The sequence below is a fragment of the Plasmodium coatneyi genome, chromosome 5, assembly GCF_001680005.1.
Source record: "Plasmodium coatneyi strain Hackeri chromosome 5, complete sequence".
Classification (NCBI taxonomy): domain Eukaryota; phylum Apicomplexa; class Aconoidasida; order Haemosporida; family Plasmodiidae; genus Plasmodium; species Plasmodium coatneyi.
The window spans coordinates 708400-727232 of record NC_033560.1 but is presented as its reverse complement, the minus strand read 5'-3'; the positions used below and the strand labels follow the sequence as shown (position 1 = coordinate 727232).

Below are 18833 nucleotides of genomic sequence, written 5' to 3'. Positions count from 1 at the left end.
CGAAATCCGAATACCTATACCCTAAAACCTGAACCCTCCTCGCTCTTTTTTTTTTTCATTCCTTTCTTTTAATTGATTCTTCTCTTTTTTTGTTTCAACTTTTTTATTTTTAAAATTATATTATTAGTATATATGGGTGCGTTCTTGGTCATAATTCTTTTTTCTTCTCCTTTGAATATATAGTCATATGTGTTCGGCGTTATTCTTTTTTTTTTTTTTTTGCCTTTTCTTTCCTTTCTTTTAGAAAAATATCATAATACTGGACATCAGATTTGCCTTCCTTACCTTGTCTAATGGCACACCCTTTGTCCACTCTTCCTTCTTTTTTCCCCATGTAGCTCTTAATTCTTCCCTTTTCTTTTCACTTTCTGCTTTTTGTTCAGGTGATTGGGTGGAGGAGAAGCATGGATCAGGTGCTGGTGCGGCGGCGGGAGGTGGTGGTTTCTTTGGGGAGGAGGATGAACTTAGGTGTGATTCTACCGTGTTTTTTACTTCGTCCAATTGGCCATTAGCTCTATTTTCAATGTCCTTCAATTTATTTACTAACTGTTTCCCTTTTGTGGGTTCTTCCCTAGATTTACCAGTGCGACCCACACCATCAGGTACGTTCACTTTATACTTCCTATATTTTTCTGTGCACCAATTACTATTGTGTATTCCTTTCATTCTTCCCTTTTCTGCTTCACACTTCATTTTTTCAATAATTATGTTCAAAATATCATTGTTATCCCTATAAAGATTACTAGTTTCTCCATATTTACAGAGATCATTGGCATCTTTACCATTCCAGTTAGTCTCTAACTGCTCCATAGCCTCATAGGCATATTTAATTAATTCCTCACTAACACAAAGACCTTTTACATAGGTCAGCCATATAGTCAGGAGATCACATTTTCCTACACACGGTTTCTTTTTTCCTTCTACTAACTGTGTACTCTGTTCCTCACATTTATACTTATGTTCATTTGCAATTATTAAATTCCTTACTAGGACTTCGCAAAACTCTCTCTCCTGTTGGTTCCAGATTTTACCTGTCATTACATTTTCTTCACATACATCCTTCATCCCTGCCCACTTATCATAAACACCATTCTTATCAGCATCACTTGGAACATTTGAAAACTGCGTGAACAGTTCATCCCAATTTTCTATAAAGGAATGTGAAACAAATATGCATAAGCGAATACGAGAAAGCAATGAATACATATATACTTATTCCTTTATAAATATTCCATTCCCTGGGTTCAAATATATATTTGTGAATATAATTATAGACACTTTGAAACAATAGGAGTGAGCAGAGAAGAAAAAGTTAACATACCTTGCTCCGCATCATCCAATCCACTGATTGAGCAAGTATTTGGGTTTACTTGTAGGGTGGTGAGGGATTTTTGTTTTTGTATGGTTTCCTTTATTTTTTGTTCGAGTACACTCCCTAAATCCCTCTTAATATCCTCCTCCTTCATTAATTCTTTACTGCTCACACTGTCTATTATATTGTCTGCATCTTCCTGCGATACAGTTTTTCCTTCTTTCATTATTTCCCGTATTTCCTTTACTCCTGTTTCACTAGACACTCCTGGTGCATTACTCTTACTTCCTGCTCCTTCACTTGTCGCATCCTGGGTACAAAATTTCCCCTGTGTCTCTATTGCTTTGTAATTCCGCACTTTCTTATCACTCTTCCATCCTCCTTTGTTTATCCATTCTTTTATTGTTGCACCAATTAATTGACCCCCCACTTTTACTTCTTCTAGATTTAGGTTATAACATATGTCCTCCGTCATTCTTAAATTCTTTTCCTTCACCTTCTCCTTTACTACGCGTGATACATGTGGAAGTACCCTTCCAAAACGGCAGTGTTCCCCATATAATTCTACTAATACAAGGGTCCCAACTAAACACCTTAGATATGTCGTTATTTCATCTTCACCTTCGACCTTATCCCTTACTCCTAATTTTTGTGTTAATCCATTAGTATATAACATCACTTTGATCATAGCTTTGCATAATTCTTTTTCTGGTTCCTTCCATGGTTCTATTTTTTCCCCGTTTTTATCCATTCCGTCCTTGCATAAATGTCTTATTTCGTCTTCCTCACCCTTAAGGGTACTCATAAGATTTTCAAACATTGTTCCTAGGTCAGTCCATATTCCTCCCTACAGTTTGATAAAAAAATAATGTGCATGGACATATATATTGGACTCTTACTTCTCATTTTTTATTGTTTTCCCATGTATTATATGAATTCTTTTCTGTATTATATATTATTTTTCATATATAATCATTCTACAACTCCCTAATTGTATATAATATATTATTACCCCAAAATTGTCCAACCCTGCCGTTCCCCTTGCCATTACCCATTGTGTTATTAATTTGGATAGAAAACCGAACTGTTCTGCGGTCATTATACTATTACTGTTTGAATGATGTACTGTGAATATAGCATTATTCGCCTGTTTTTGTGGTGGACATGGTTTTTGTGGTTTCGGTCCTCTATTATTTATTAGTTTCATAACGTACCCCTTACTTTTCACAATATTAAGAATATATCCTAACAGCGGCATTCCCCTTATTTTCATGAGCTCCAAATTTTTGAACTCACATTCTTTACACTCCACTCCTGGATTTAATGCGCCGAGACTCTTCATTGTATTAAATGCATTCTCTATAACATGCTGTGCTGCACAATGTACATCCCAATACTCATGTAACCACATATTGAGAACAGCACAGCGCACATAATCCTTCATTAGCTCATCAGCAGTTCCTTTTCCACATTTAGTCTTGCTCATTGATTTTATTTTCCATAAACTCCTTAAAATGAAAGCACACTCCTTTTTCTCTTCAGGAGTCATCCCTATTGCTCCTTCTTCATTCATTCCTTCGCACTCTATTCCATCAGTGTCCACATCATTCTCCTTACTCATTTCCCCCAGCATTTCTCTAACCCAGCGCACTATATTCCCACCTAATGTTGTCTGTAAGTTAGAGTAATATATTTAGATATGTTCTTTGTACATATTATATATTTATTATTAATAGAGAAAAGTAATATACTTCGGGACACTGGCATGTTTGTATTTCATATACACTCTATATTATATTGTTATACCTCCCTAACGCGCTTGTTAGTACCTATACTTTCATTTTCCTGTAACCACCTTTCCTTCAATTCATCAAATTCACTCTTCGGGGAAGCCATTTTTCGTCCTTTTACCACATTATTCAACAATGGAAAATCAAAATCGTTTCATTACGGATTGAAAATAGCATTCTACTAAGTTCTATGTGTATAACACATTTTCCCCACCTATAATATTATTCTTCCACTGACACTTCTGAAAATACAGAATTCATCATTCTTCATTTTTCACTTTCGCTTCTTTTTCCTTATTTTTTTCCTTCTTTCAATTCTTCCGTCCTTTCAATCTCTTACTATAATCGTCCAAATTTCACATTCGTCGTCCTTTTTCCCCTTTTATGGTTTTCTATATTCCCAGTTTTTCTTCTCCCTTTTTTCTTTGAAATTTTTACTTCTTTTCTTTTCTTTTTTTTTTTTTTTTTTTTTTTCCTTTTTTCTTCTTATTCCATTCATTATTCTCCTATTTCTTTTATTCTTTATTATTTCTTTCTTTTTTTTTAACAATTTTATTCTTTCCTTAACTTCTTTCCTCACTTCTTTCAAGGAAAAGAAAAACAGAAATATTAGTAAAGGAATTCCCGCATGCAACATTCCCCTTCCTTTCTTTATACATTGCATTCGTCTAAAAGAAGGAAGGAACCTTTCCTCTGTTCCCTTATGTACTGCATTCTTTCTGAGAAAAGTAAGGGAGATCTTCTTTATACATCTCTCATTTTTTAAAAAAAAGGAGAAAGAAAAAAAAAGTAAACGACCTACCCTCCTATACATTCTACCTATGCAACCTTTTTTATATTTCCATAAAGGAATAGGGAGATGAAGGAAGAGGAATTATCCACCTTTTTTTTTTCTGTTTTTTTTTATATTTGTCTTTCTCTTAATTTTTTTTTTTTCTAAATTTCCCTTCTTTTTCTTTCAAGAAGAAACAACCTTCTTCCTCTTCCCTTCCTTTCCTCACATACGGTACATTCTTTTATTAAAAAAAAAAGAAAAGCAACTTATTACCATTCTATTGTTCTTTCCTTCGTACTCTTCTAAGAAGGAAAAAAATAAAAATCGACTACCATTCTATTCTTCCTTTCTACCTTCCTTTCCTTCGTTGCTTTCTTCCTTAGTTCCTCTCTTTCTTCTTTCCCTTAAGAAATTATTTGTTCATTAGAAAAGAAAAGAACAAGAAACTTATTATCACTCTAACTCTCTCCACTCTATCCTCCTGGGATCTCTTTCCATTTTTAAGAAGAAGAAATGGAATCCTATCTGAACATTCTTTTCTTTCTTCCTTTTTTTTTTTTGCTTTTACTTTTTTTTCTTTTCAGCAGGGAAATTTCATTGTACATTTCTTAAAAATGTGTTTTAATTGTTACTTAGGAAGGGGTTACTAAATGTTTCAGCGTGAACTTTTAAATTCATATTCCATTGTTGTGTTCGGATGAAGGGAAAAAGTATGTACACATCCTTTATAATAATAATATTTTTCCCCTTAGGAGGAACTTACAATTCCTTCTTTCCTTCCTTCACCCCCTTCTTCCCTTCCATCCTTAGACTCTCCTTCTTTCTTTCCTTAGACCTTTCCTTCTAACCCTAAATGCGAAATCCAACATCCATCCCTCTCCTTCCTTCCTCCTAAGACCCCTTCCTTTCCTTTCCTTATTCCTCATTCGTCCTTCGCTCTTTCCTTCTTTCCTTCTTATTCCTTCTTTCCTTCCTTATTCCTTCTTTCCTTCTTATTCCTTCTTTCCTTCTTATTCCTTCTTATTCCTTCCTATTCCTTCTTATTCCTTCATTCCTTCCTTTCATTCATTCCTGCTCTTTCCTTCCCTTTCCTCTCCTTTCCTTAAAAGTGTAATTTCCTTTTCTTCTCCCCTCCTCACTCTAAAATGAAAAATTCCTCTTCCTTCCTCCTAAAATGAAAATCCTTCTTCTTCCCTTCTCACCCTAAAGTGAAAATTCATTTTCTTCCCCTATTTCCTTTCTCCTTAGTCTACCTTCCTTCCACCTACCACCATCCTAACAACCTTCCTTCCACCCTACTGCCTAACAATTTTCCTTCCATCTACCACCCATAACAACCCACCTACCACTTAACAACCCACCTACCACTTAACAACCCACCTACCACTTAACAACCCACCTACCACCCCTAACAACCTTCTTTCCACCCACCTAACAATCCACCTACCACAACCTTCCTTCCACCCTACCACCTAACAACACCTTCCTTCCATCAACCACACCTAACACAACCTTCCTTCCACCAACCACCCTAACAACCTTTCTTCCACCAACCACCCTAACAACCTTTCTTCCACCACCCCTAACACATCCTTCCTTCCACCACCCCTAACACATCCTTCCTTCCACCACCCCTAACACATCCTTCCTTCCACCACCCCTAACACATCCTTCCTTCCACCACCCCTAATACCACCTTCCTTCCACCCCTAACAAGCTGCCATCCTTCCATTCTACCACCCACAACAACATTTTATCCCCCCTGCACGGGCTAAATAGCAGGCCATATTGATGTTCCTATACCATAAAACAGCTAAATCACCAAGCCATATTGTTCTTCTTACACCCTGAAACAGCTAAGCACCAGGCCACATTATGGTTCTTATATTCTCAAACCTTAACCTTAAGTGTGAAACTTTACACCATAAGAGCAAAACCCTGCACATCCTAAATGCGAAATCCTATACACACTCCTAAAATGCGAAATCCTGTACCTTACGTGTGAAATTCTACAGCCCCCCTAAAATGCGAAATTCCATACCTCCCTCCACTGATTCATTCACCTTTATTCTTTTTTTCTTCTTCTCCTTTTTCTTTTTTTTCCTTCTTTTTTTCTTTTTTTCCTCCTTATGTCAATTTTATTCGTGCATCATTAATTTCCTCATGGGGGCGCGCACTATGACCCCGCGGAAGGAGGGAATAAGGACAAATTTTACGAATGTGTATTCCAACGAGTATGAGATGGACTTTTTCTTTTTTTTTTTTTTTAAGGAGCGCGCAGTGTGTACCAACGGAAAAAGTGAAAGGAAGAAGAAAAACAAAAAAGGGGAAAAAAATAATAAAAGCCAAGGAGGCAAAAATAACGAGAGCAAAAAATAGGCAAAGAGGTGGGCCAACCTCCGTGAACCTTTCGCGTACTTCCGCGCGAAAATTTTGGAGCACTTTTTCAAATGGTCCATAATTGGATCTCAGAAAGGGGGGGGGGGAAAAATGACTATGTTCAGGTTAAAAAAAATTATTAAGGTAAGAAAAGTTATGAAGGTAAAAATTTGTAACATATTTAATGAATATATTGGATCCTTAATAAAAAAGTTTACCAACCAATCAAAATGAAGTAAAAAATTTTTTTTTTCTGCACTTATATTGATTACACAAAAACTTTAACACTTTAGTGCAATGAAATGAAAAAAGTAAAAATAAGAAAAAATTTAAGTTAAAAGAAGACAGAAAGCCTATTTTGCTTTTTTCCTTACACTGTATATGAACTTCGTGCGGTGTTATTTATTATTCCTTCCTTCCGAAGGGTACTTCAGTGCTACATACTACCGTAACGTATATTCTGATGGTGATCTATATTTCTTTGGTGATGACCTGGTGTATTATTATTTCTTCCCTTTCTGGGAGATGGTACACCATAATCTGTTGCTGAATCATCTCCTGTTGTGGAGTCACCTCCTATTGTTGAGGTGTCTTCTGTGAGTGTATCGATGTCACGCCCGGCAGTTCTTCTTCTTCTGCTCCTTCTATTGTTTCTATCACTGTTGTTGCTTAATCCAAGAGTGTTTTTTATCAAAGAGGAAAATGGAGAATACTAAAAGGGAAGGAAAATAAGGAAGAAGGGTTAAAAGAAGAAAGGGTTTAAAAGGTAAGGTTTCATTGGAACATAAATTACGTATATAAATGTATATATAATGCACAATTTATTCTGTATTTATTCTTTCATAAGGATAGTGTATATATTAGTTATATTGTCTAAATAATTTCAATTTTAACTATACTTTATATAGGAGGAAAGGAAAAGCCGTCGCTGCCAATGTTCCGAGTATGGATGAGATAGAAGAGGTGGTGGTAGCAGAACGAACGGCTTGACTTACGGCTTCGTCTAATTTGGAAGCTGCTGCTTGTGTGTCACGCTGGTTTTTTTTTTCTAGTTCCTGTATCTGGCTGGTACATTCACTAAGTTGGTCTTCCTTATCTCGTGATTCACATTCTTCCTTTAGTCGCTCCGCTACATCACAGTATACTTGGTACTTTGCTTTGAATTCTTCACAATATGGAACATTGTCACCACTTCCTCCTGCTTTACAACCTGGCCTTACAATCTTACATGCGTCAATAACTTTTTGGCGGTAATCTTTCCACTTTTGTCCACAGTGGGCCGTACCCCCTAATAAATCCCCTTCTATGTAATTATAGTTGTAATAATATTCGAATATGGTTTTCCTTTTGCCGAAAATATCATGGCCAATACTACTAGTGCAAATAATTTTACATCCCTCACCTCCACCTTCACTTCCCATATTTGCGCAAAGCATAGTCATGAAAGGCGTGAATTCTGTGTCCCCCTTGGTACTCTTTACTTCCTCCCATACTGTATCACCAATCCAAAAATAGAGAAAATTATAACGTTCATTATGAGGATCATCTGTTGTTTTCATTCCTGATGCGACATACAGGGCATCTTCAATTTTCTTCTTAAAATTCGGTTTACTATTGAAAACATTAAGACTACCGTCTATATTTCTAGTGCAAGCATTTTCATTCTTCCCTGCGCCTACTTTGAATTTGTCGTAAAACTGGGTCTTCGAAGGTAATGTGCTCAAATCTAATTCCTATAAATATAATTTAAAGAAATATGTGCATCTACGTATTCCTATTATATGACGTATAGAATATTGTATGTGCACATATTTTTCAAATGGCCCTCTTTGAATAAGGAATTAGTCGTATTACTTTTGTCATGGTTTATATACACTTCTTTGTATGTATATTCTAATTTTAAAAAGTTGTGTTGTTCATACAGTTATGAGTAGGCAGAGGATGAAAAAGGTTATCTGTTTGTTCTATGATGATTATGAATATGAAACATGAATTTGGAACTTTTATTTTTCTCAGAGTATATATTGTTTAATTTTTAAAAGCAACAATAACACATAACTTACATGTGCATGTATATATCAAGATCATTATATATGTGCACATGCATATAATTTAAGGCATAAGAAAATGTATGGGAGGGAATATATACTGGAATAGAAGAATGGAATAGAAGGAACAGAAAGAAAAGGAGAAACTCCTGAGTTTTCTTCCACTCCCATTTTATCTATTTTAAAACAATTTTAATCCTCCATAAAACTTCCCCTCTCCTTCTAACAACCTCCTTTGAACTTTTTCAAACCATTTCAAACCTCTTTAACTTAAACAAAGGGAAAAAAAAAGGGGGATACATTATTATATGAAAAGATGTAATATATATGTCAAAAGAAATGTGAAAAAAACTCAAATAACATGGTGTACACACCCGTTCCACATTGGTGTATTATTTATAATATGCGCACATCAAGGGGAGAAAAAAAGAAAAAGAAGAAAATTACTAATAATAAGTAATCATGAATGAAGAAGGAGAGTATATCGAGCATTATACTGTTGTAAGGGTGCGTACACACAAAATTTCACTTTTTAACAAAATATGTGCATACATATATCTTTGCATTACACTCTTTTCTCTATTTGTATTGTGAATGCACGTATTGTGAATACATGTATTGTGAGTATACACATATCTCTTTTTACTGAAGGTGGATAAATGAATATATGCACATGTGGGGAAGAGAAATAAAATATATATATAGGAAATGTACTGTACATATGTGAACAACTTTTGACAATCTCTCTAGTAACAATTGAGCATAAATGAATAACACAAGTTGAAATTTTTTACCCCGAAAAGAAGAATATTACACTCCTGTATGAACGTAATAAATAAGTAAAATGAATAATAATGGTACCATGTTCATCGAATAATGTACTACTTCGAAGAACTATGAACAATAACACACCATACAAATAGAGTACAACACAATAGAGTAGTACAGTGAATACATAAATAAAGGAACGTTGTGTGTAAAAAAAAAAAAACAGGTGTATGTTTCATCCTCCCTCGTTCTCTCCTCTTCCTTTCCTTCCTCTTTTTTTCTTCTCTTTTTTTTTGACTTCTTTTTTGCCCCTACTTCTTTGTTATTCTGTTAATTTCAACATATATAGTTGTTTATATGTGTATGTGCATTATTCAAACACATATATATGTATATGTCCATATATAAATATATATATATGTATAGTTATATATATATGCATTTATACATATATACATATGTAATGATTTCGACGTATACGTATGTGTAGTGTGCCATACTACTACTACTTTTGGAAGAAAATAGAAGTGTAATATGTGTACGTATGGTTTTTCACACACACAGAATAAAAAGTGCAAAATTTTCAATATTAATCAACATTCACATATAATCATCAATATTCATAATTACTGTTGAACAAGTACAACCTTTGTATTTCCCCCTCCTTTTTGAATGTACTAATAGTTTCAGAATAAGTTTATTATACACACATATAGAAGCATATATATTAACCATGGCAAGACCAGCATGGGTTAGTCCTTTCTTCCCTTCCTTTCTTTCAATATAAATAATTACCCATTTAACATACACATAATATATATGCATAACATAGAATGAATTAAGGGAAGTGGAAATGCATAGGGGAATATATGTAAGCATATTATACCTTCCTTGAACTGCATTTATAGGTTCCTTTTCCAGGGAAGGTACCTTCTGAGTTCGATTTCTATGATAAATTCGAAGAAAGTGATCAGAACTCTATAGATACTTGTGGGCAATATATGGAGCAAACTAAGGGTACATTTGAAAAATATAGCATAGATCATGGTAAAATTATGAAAGCTGTGAACTATGTGTGCTCAATGTACAAAGGACGTAAGGATCCATCCAAAAGTGAACCTTATCATTTCCTATATTACTGGATAGGGCAAAAATTATCTAAGATTAATAGGAGTGATTTCCTTTTCAACGTTACTACAAATACTATTTGCGATTCCATATGTACTACTTATGGGACATATGGATGCATAGATATATGCGACACTGTTAACAGGGACCTCTTCCAAGATATGAAAATAATATTTGATTATTGGTATGACCATAATTCTATGCGAACACTGCTAGAGAATAGTGAGTCCGTGGATGTTGATAAATGTCAGAATTACATACGTTCCGTCAATTATGCTACCAGTACTGTGGAAACACACTGTATGACCCAAGGAACGTCAAATGAGTACTGTACCAAATTTTTTAATGTAAATAAGGATGACATTCATAAGAAACTAATAGAATTGCAACTTACGTTAACAGCTGCAAAGCAAAGAATAACATCCGAAGCAGAATTAGCATCCTTTAAAGCAAAAGCACACTTAAGTGAAGCCGTACGTAAAGCCACCACCACCACCGCCCTTTCTTCTATCTTTGGCACATTAGCAACGACGGTTTTTCCTTTCTTTTTATATAAGGTATTAAATACAATTACCACTACAATTAAAAGTGAAATAATATAAGTAATACTATTTAACCCTTCCTTTCCTCCTTAGACCCATCCCTTTCCTTCCTTCCTCTTTAGACCCCGCTTTCCTCCTCCTTAGACAATCCGTTCCTTCCTTAGGCCCTTTCCTTCCACCAACCACCCATAACAACCTTTCCTTCGACCAACTACACCTAACAACCTTTCCTTCGACCAACTACACCTAACAACCTTTACTTCGACCAACTACACCTAACAACCTTCCTTCCACCTACCACCCCTAAGACCCCTTCTTTCCTTAGAATTTAAACCCTAGACGCTTTCCTCCTTAGACCCTTCCTTTTTTTAACCCCCTAAACCTTTTTAAACCCTTTCCCTATAATCCTTCTTCTCTTTCAGTATAAACCATGGTCTTCTTGGTTTGGTAACCATTCTTCTGGAAATGGAAGGAGCGGAAGAAATAAAAGGTCCACAAGGAATGAATTTGATGTGTTCACAGAAGACAGCTCAACATATGATTCAGCAACTGAATCAATAGTGGGTGATTTAGCAGCCGAAAGTTCCACCGTACGTTCTTCTTCTGCATACACTACGCCGTCTACAAGACAGTCTACCAAAGAAGGGGAAAGAAGAAATAATAATGCGGGGAGTCGCGGGATGGTAGGTTATCAAAACATGTAAAACATTGTAATGTAAGATGGAATGTAATGTTTCCCTCCCCTGAAGGGAAGGGAAGCATAAATGACCGAAGCGCATAAATTTATACAGTGTACAGGAACAGAATGACTTTTCACTTTTTTTCACCTTTTTTTTCCTTATTTTATTTTATTTTATTTTATTTTTTCCTTCTCTTTTTTTTTTTTTTCCACCTTTTGTCAATTTTTCTCGCGCATCCTCAATTTCCTCATGGGGGGCACGCACATATGACCCCCCGGGAAGGAGGGAGTAAGAACAAAATTTATGAGGATGTGTTTTCCAACGCGTATGAGATGGACTTTTTCTTTTTTTTTTTTTTTTTAAAGGAAGCATGCAATGTATGGCAATGGGTAAAGTATGGAAAAAAAAAAAGGAAAGAAAAAAAAACACTACGGATTTAAAAAAAAAAAAGGAATGGCAAAAGCTTCTCCCCTGTGCAGAGAACATAATGGTGAAATGACAAAATAGGCGCCTTATGAGGGACATAAATCAGTAAGCCCTGCATAAGAACGAAATCGGTATCACGAAGGGGGGAGAAAAGCCACGTGACTGTGGGAAGCTGTGCAAAAGGCAGCCAGATCACAAACATCAGGCATGTTTAATTAGGATTTTACCCATAACACATTTACGGAAATGGAAAAAAAAAAAAAAAAAAAAAAACAACAGTACGTTACACTACTAAAAGCAAAGCAACTGTTGAATTATCGTAAACGTCGTTGAATGCACATGTAGTCATCACCATCGATTGCGCAGACGCAAGAGTAGCGAAGCATTACTCTTACAACTGGCAAGAAATCAGGGTTTTAATTCGGCTCATCAATCTATGTACTGTGAATGCAAGCTGGGGGAAATTCACGTCTGGTTGAAGCGAGGCCAAATCCCTCTCCACAGGTGAGCTCGCGGATGTGAATTGTAAAAAGGTTTTCGTGTAACAATCAGTTTACACGAATTGTCGGCATGTGTGTGATCTGTGTATTTTTTTCTCTTTTTTTTGTCCTGTTCAGGTGATTTTTTCATTTTTTATGACCTGTTCAGGTGATTTTTTTTTTTTTTTTTTTCTCTCCTTCACGGCAAAATAGCTAGCTGAGGCAAAGCAGCGATCTACTAATTCAGGACGTACGTTGCACACGGTTCATTCCCACCGGTTGCCACTGTCATTGGCGCGAAGAGGTTGTGTGATGTTAAGAATGCTCCCCCTTATTTATGATTGGCGAATGCTCCCTCATTGCGGAAATGACTGTCCGTGAAAAGCTATTCATGTGGGTGTCACCTCCAGTTCGATATACATTTGGGGGTTGGTCTTGCAATCCGCTGTTTCTCAGACTCATGGACTTTTTTACACTTAAAAACTGCATAAGTATGATAAATGAATTTTTTTCTTTTTCGTGTAAGCTGTTCACTTGGTCAGCTGCAGGGGGAGGGTAACCGAGCGGGTAGCTATTTCCCACATAACTGTCATTCATGCAGTTGGTACATTATGGAGAGGGGTGGATTTTCTGGCACGGGATTTTGACAAGAGGTGTCTATCATTCTCACGTAAGTGTTTTTTCTTCCATTGCAAGGATCCATGGGGAGGTAAATATGATCACCAAATATATGTGTAGCATTTATAGAAGGAAGGTCGGTATTCGCCAGTGCAGGTAGGGTGCCGTTACGTCTTATGTCGTGCGTGGGTAACAACTGCAAGGACTCCTTCCTCCTTAATCCATTCAATATGATTGGACAAGTATTTCTTCTATTCACAGTTTGTCGTCCCATGTGTGTACATATGATTTCCATTCTGGCTCTGCCGCGTGGGATCTACCAGGTGGAGGTTCTATCCGTTAAGTGTTAAGTGGTTTTAAGATGGCTCCTCTACCCCTTCTGCTCCTTCGGCTGGGGGGCTTCCCAGAGGTACAGTTCGCGGATCTCTCTTTGCTTACCCCCTGGTCTTCAATTATCGTTTTTTTTTTCTGTGCCCTTATTCTTGTGCTGCGCTGTTTCCCCCTGACGACGCCACTGCTTGCGCGTTTACGCCTGCTGGGGTTGACCTCTCTCTGTATATTGTTTCCACACATGGGGGGGTTTTCCTTTGACAGGGGCAACAACCTCGTCCCACCTACTGCAATGTCGGTTCTACGCATCCCCGTAGTGCCCCTTGTACCATGTTTCCTTACGGTTCCTTCTTCCCTTTGGAACTGTCCACTTTGGGGAAAAACATTTGCAGGTGCATTCCTTCCATTTAGAAGAGCTCCCCTATGAGAACGCGTGGCAAGGTATTGTCCAGGTAGGTGTAATGGTCTCACCTGATTGGGTGGGCCCCTTCCGTTGCGTGGATCCACTTCGTAGTAACCATTTGCAACCCTATCCCCTTGGCGATTCAGACTGGTAGGCACCAATATAACGTTCTTCTGTGTGGCAGCTCCCCTGTGACAAGCTCCACCAGCTCCACCAGGATGCTGAACGAGGACCATCGCATCGTTGTTGTTCCCCCAGTTGTACCTTGCATGTAAGTGGGACGCACTACTTCGTAAGTCTTGTTGGGGAAAGGTCTTCCCATTGGTAGGAATGACCGGACGGTTATAAAAGACCACCTGATTTTGTCTCATCATCTGAGAAGGTCTATCTATGCCTGTATCATGGGTGCTACTTTTTTCCGTACCATGACTGGTGAGGTTGTTTCCGTTGCCCCCAATTCTTCGTGTTGCATTATCCTCGGTTTCCCATTCCCAAGGTCTATAGAAGAGGCAATTCTTCTCATGGTAAGTGGAGTTAAACTCGATCCACGTGTTGTTTGTGCCTCTGCAATGTACTACCCTCAGTCGACTCATGCACCTCTTCTTCATGCTACAAACGAAGTTCCGGACATATCTCTTAGCACTTGTGCTGGAGTTCAAATACCTGTACCCCATGGCAATAGCTCTGTTTCTTCCAGAGCGTGCACTGTAGCAGTTATCGAAGAAAGTCCACTGGTAACGCTTGACCACGCTATTAACCTCTTCAAACACGGGTTCCTTCCTTGCTATGCAGAGGTGTCCCTTCGTCAGAATTTCACTGTATTGTGATTTGTCCGTTGTCAATACATATGCCTCCCCCAAACATTCAGCATGGCGCAAACATTTAAACGTATAAATCATGACCCCACTTACTACGTTCACGTGAGAAAACGTTAACCCTGCATCAAGTAGTTGACAGAACCCATTGTATTCTGAGGCACATGGGAACGTTCCTGTGAAGTCCTCCTCCCCCTTCGATCCCATTGTTTCCCTCAAATAATTCTTCGCTTGCTTTATCTGGTCCACATAACATTTTTCATTCTTCCTCTTCCGTAAATTGTGATCCGCTACTAGATCCTTCATCTTGAGTAGACTCAGCAACATGTCCTCCTCCCGACTCTCTGCAATGGTTCCTTGATTGGCACCTTCCTCTGGACTCCTACTCATGTGCTCCTTCCCACTGTCCCTTCCGTCGTTGTTGTCTTTACCGCCCTCGAAGAAGGTCGTATCCTTTGTTAACTGCATCATGGTGGAGGAGCTCTCCCCCTTTCGTCTATTCACGCTGCTTAGGTTGAGGGGTCAAGGAAGGCAACAACTCAACGTCCGGCGTGACAACTCTTTCGAGGGGATCACCTGAAGGTGAGTTTGCATGACGTTGTGTGCGGACGCCACGATATCATGCAGCTCCGCACTTCCAGTTAATTATTTTAATGGCCGCAGCGAAATCAGGCATACGACCAGTGGCAGTGGCTTTTTCTGGAGGCCATACCACTATGCTTCACGGGGTAACTTAATTTTTTTTTTTTTTCGAAGTTGATACATCTATGTGTGTAATGAAGTGGGTATAATTGATTAACCTGCTGGGCTGTCCTCCCCTGCTTACCACGCAACCAGCTTCGCAAGCAATCAGTCTTTGCGAAGGAGGCATTAAAGACCATCCCTGGTTGGCCCAGGCGCAGGGAGGGAACAGAACAGCAGGGGTGTACAGGTACACATGCACACATGCAAAATCAAACACATGCGATGTGCTCTTGAACGGAGAGTTGTCCACACGGACGTGGGTCGTTCAAAAATGCAAGTGGGTTGTAACTATGCAGGGGGGAGGGAAGCAGAATGGAAGGATGCTCAGTTGGTTAGTCGGTTGGTCGGTTGGTGTGTTGGTTGGCCCCCTGGTCGACTGGCTGACTAGCCAACCGATCGAGCAGAGAATGTATCCCTCCAAAGTGGTGCACATGGGAAGAGTGTATCAACTCGGGGAGTTCCAACAAGCATGAATCCATACGAAGTGGATAACAAAAGGAGGTCGACGAAGGGGCTGACAAGGGGGAGAGTGTACACCTCACGCGGCAGGGAATTTTGTTTTTCCCCCCCGCTGAGCGAGTACCAGATCGATCTACCCTGGCCACCTGGGGGCATACACACGGGGAAATCACCCACCTGGAAGCCCCACTTGCACAAGATCAACTTTACCTATTTTCGATTTGCACCGCGAGCGTTAATGCACTAAGACGGGGGGCATTCTGGGGGTGCATTCTCCGAGGTGCGTTTATTTATTTTATATTTATTTATTTTTTTGTTTGCCCCGTTAATGTAATGCACGCGGAGAAGAGCATAGCAAGGTGTGCAAAAAAAAAAAAAAAAAAAAAAAAAAAATATTTACATGTACGCATGCACAACTGGTATCGCTAGCGCATCATCCCCTTGTGATGCACCCGCACGTCGGCTACAATCATTTCCTCGTTTGTGCAAAGATCCACTCGGAGAATACACATGCGGGGTGGTTTGTTCATCGGTACATCCCCCCAACTCCAGCGTCGAAAATGAGAAATTTGCGCAAATTATTAGATACTCAAACAAGCATCTTTTTTTTTTTTTTTTTACAACGAAGGAGGAGAGTGCACTTGATATGCTTCTCCAACGAAATGGAACCAGTTGTAAGGTGGGTAACCCGTCGGAGTGACGAACCGGCTGAACAGAATGGAGCTTTCCCCCATTGTTTGCTTCCTTTAAGAAGTGCGAACCGACCTCTATATCTATCACATCGAAAAGATTGGGCCAATGTAATAGGATCGCAAAAGTGTTATTGACACCCTCATGTAGTTCTCCCAAGTAGGTACGTGTGTACGCATGCAGTTGGGCAGTTGGGCAGTCTTGCTGTCTGGCTACCTCGTTCCTTTGTGGGGCCTCTCCCGCAAGTTACTATTATATGCACGCAAATGTGCGATGCTCTGCTGGGCTTCATGCATCGACGATGCGGGAGAGTCGAAAAGTTCCTTCTCTCTACGGGTGGCGTTATCACTGATTCATCGTTGAACGTAAAAATGTATTTTTCACAAGGTCAATTTTAATTATTTACAAAAAAAAAAAAAAAAAAAATTAACAAATAAACAAACGGACGTTTTAGCGAACGCGCAAACAAATGGTGCGGGGCCCTTCTTCATTACTCCTTGGGGCCACCCAACTGGCGTATCTGTCCGTCGTCCAGGAGTCTCATCCCAGCCCGTGCGGCGAACTAACAAGGAAGAAAAGGACACGAAGGGGTGTAACCTATGCATGTGTATGTGTGGTTCTACGCACATTTGCACCCGTATGGACGCCCCCTTCTGTGGCGCAGTTAGGACCTACCTGCAAGTCCACGTCCGATTTGTCGAAGTCCCGACCGACGTTGTCCCCCGCGTAAAAACTATCCTTAAAATTGAAGAGCACACTGGAGAAGGTGGTGGTGAGGCGTTTCATTATTTCGTTTTTGCGGGCCAGGCAGCGGGTCAGGTGGGTCAGAAAAAGCTCATCACGGAGCAGCTCCGGTGGAGGGGGAGATCCAACACGCGCAACATTGCCACCCCAATCCGCGTCACTTAGAAAGAAATCCACGTGTGACGCATACCCCGGGTGATCCCTCCCAAAGTGGGTGTATAACTCCATTTTCTGCAACAGGGCATTTATATACACGTCCAGCATAAGTAGCCTGACCTTGTTCAGGTGGAATGGACGACCCTTCCGAAGCTTCTTCACCAGGGCACGTAAATAGGGGTTGCTTAACATATCGAGCACGAGTAGGAGGAATTCTCCCAAAGGTTTATCCTTCTGCTTGATTGCTTCCCTCTCGAGGAGAGTCCTGTGCGTTTTTGCAAAGTAACTCATTAGGAGGAGGACATATTTCATTCCCTCCAGGCAGATGAACAGGCAGTACTGTCCCTCGCTTGGCTTCGGGTAAATATCCAACGCTTCGATGTTCCCTTTCCCTACTGCAAAGAAGGCATTCACCGGGAAGTTGTTTTTGTGTGCAGCACCAATTGGGGTGTCAGGGGGGGTGGCTCTCCCACATCGGCGGTTGACCGAACGGTACGAACCTCCATTCAGTTGCACCGATAGATGATTCCCATGCAACGCGTGAAAGTATCGGAGTGCGTCTGTTAACTGTTCAATCTTTGTGAAGAGGATCGGGAGCTTGTTCTGCTCCACGTGGGCAGAGTCGTACAAGGGGGAAGAGACATTCGTCTGGTTAGAGAAAATCACGACCTTGTATTGGTGTATTTTTTTTAAGACAATAATGCTTTGTATGGCTTCCGTACTGACTAGGACACTGTTGGGGTGCTTCTCTCCTGTGGGGTTGATCAACGTACCGTCGAAATCGAAGGAGGCTATTTTTACTGGCTTGGAGAGTATATGCTTTAGCAGATTAGCGAGCAACACGTCCTTGTTTCGAGGCAACCTTCCCCCATGAGGCATCACAACCGTTCTCATTAACCCTTTTATGGATGTTATAGCTGGTCCTGCCGTCCGGAATAAGCAACCGTAGTACCTGTTCCACGGTCCCTTCAGGTTAATTTTTTTTGCGTAACTTAAAAACGTTACGTACTTTACACACAGGGCACGCTTCAGTCGTGGCGCCCGAATCCCCTGCAAGGTTACCGCGGCTGACGTGGCTACCCTTGCTGCCATTTGGTCAAAATGGTCAGGAAAAAAAAGAGGGGAAACCGTTCCACCATTAATATTGTCGTCCAAATGGGTACAGATTACGCCACACCCTCGCTCATCCCTCCTTCCGTGTAGCGTACACCATCCCCAACACAACGCATGCTTACCCCGTTGTCCTCCCAATCGCATCCGCAACGGGATGAAAAGCCCAATGAGCTGATACACATATGAACGAGATAACCATGCGTTGTGTTGCTTCCATAAAAGAGTGGCTTTTTTCCCTCTGTATTGCTAGCGTAGAAATTGCAAGCGCAACAAAGTGGAGAGTTCTTGGAGCGGCCCTGTCCCTGCGCGAGGTGCAAAATTCACTCGTGCGATACGCCCACGCAATATTCTACTGGGTGGATAAAAGCGGCACGGAAGAACAACAAAGAAGAGGAAGAAATAGCACAAAAAAAAAAAAAAAAAAAAAAATATAC

General features: G+C 39.6%; 3 protein-coding genes across 3 annotated transcripts; 1 reads left to right on the top strand and 2 right to left on the bottom strand.

Annotated features, from left to right (window-relative positions):
- Positions 1 to 9805: 9805 nt before the first annotated feature.
- On the top strand, positions 9806 to 11446 carry PCOAH_00011330 (KIR protein; the record flags this gene model as incomplete). The annotated part of the gene is made up of 3 exons (XM_020057942.1): positions 9806 to 9823; positions 9999 to 10757; positions 11165 to 11446. The coding sequence occupies 3 exons, from the start codon at positions 9806 to 9808 to the stop codon at positions 11444 to 11446; spliced, it is 1059 nt and encodes a 352-aa protein (XP_019913381.1).
- Positions 11447 to 13284: 1838 nt separating this feature from the next.
- On the bottom strand, positions 13285 to 16430 carry PCOAH_00011320 (Uncharacterized protein; the record flags this gene model as incomplete). Its single annotated transcript, XM_020057941.1, has 3 exons — positions 13285 to 14998; positions 15172 to 15258; positions 16402 to 16430. The coding sequence occupies 3 exons, from the start codon at positions 16428 to 16430 to the stop codon at positions 13285 to 13287; spliced, it is 1830 nt and encodes a 609-aa protein (XP_019913416.1).
- A 446-nt stretch (positions 16431 to 16876) lies between these two features.
- On the bottom strand, positions 16877 to 18378 carry PCOAH_00011310 (Uncharacterized protein; the record flags this gene model as incomplete). Its single annotated transcript, XM_020057940.1, has 2 exons — positions 16877 to 16948; positions 17062 to 18378. The coding sequence occupies 2 exons, from the start codon at positions 18376 to 18378 to the stop codon at positions 16877 to 16879; spliced, it is 1389 nt and encodes a 462-aa protein (XP_019913452.1).
- Between the last annotated feature and the right edge of the window lie 455 nt (positions 18379 to 18833).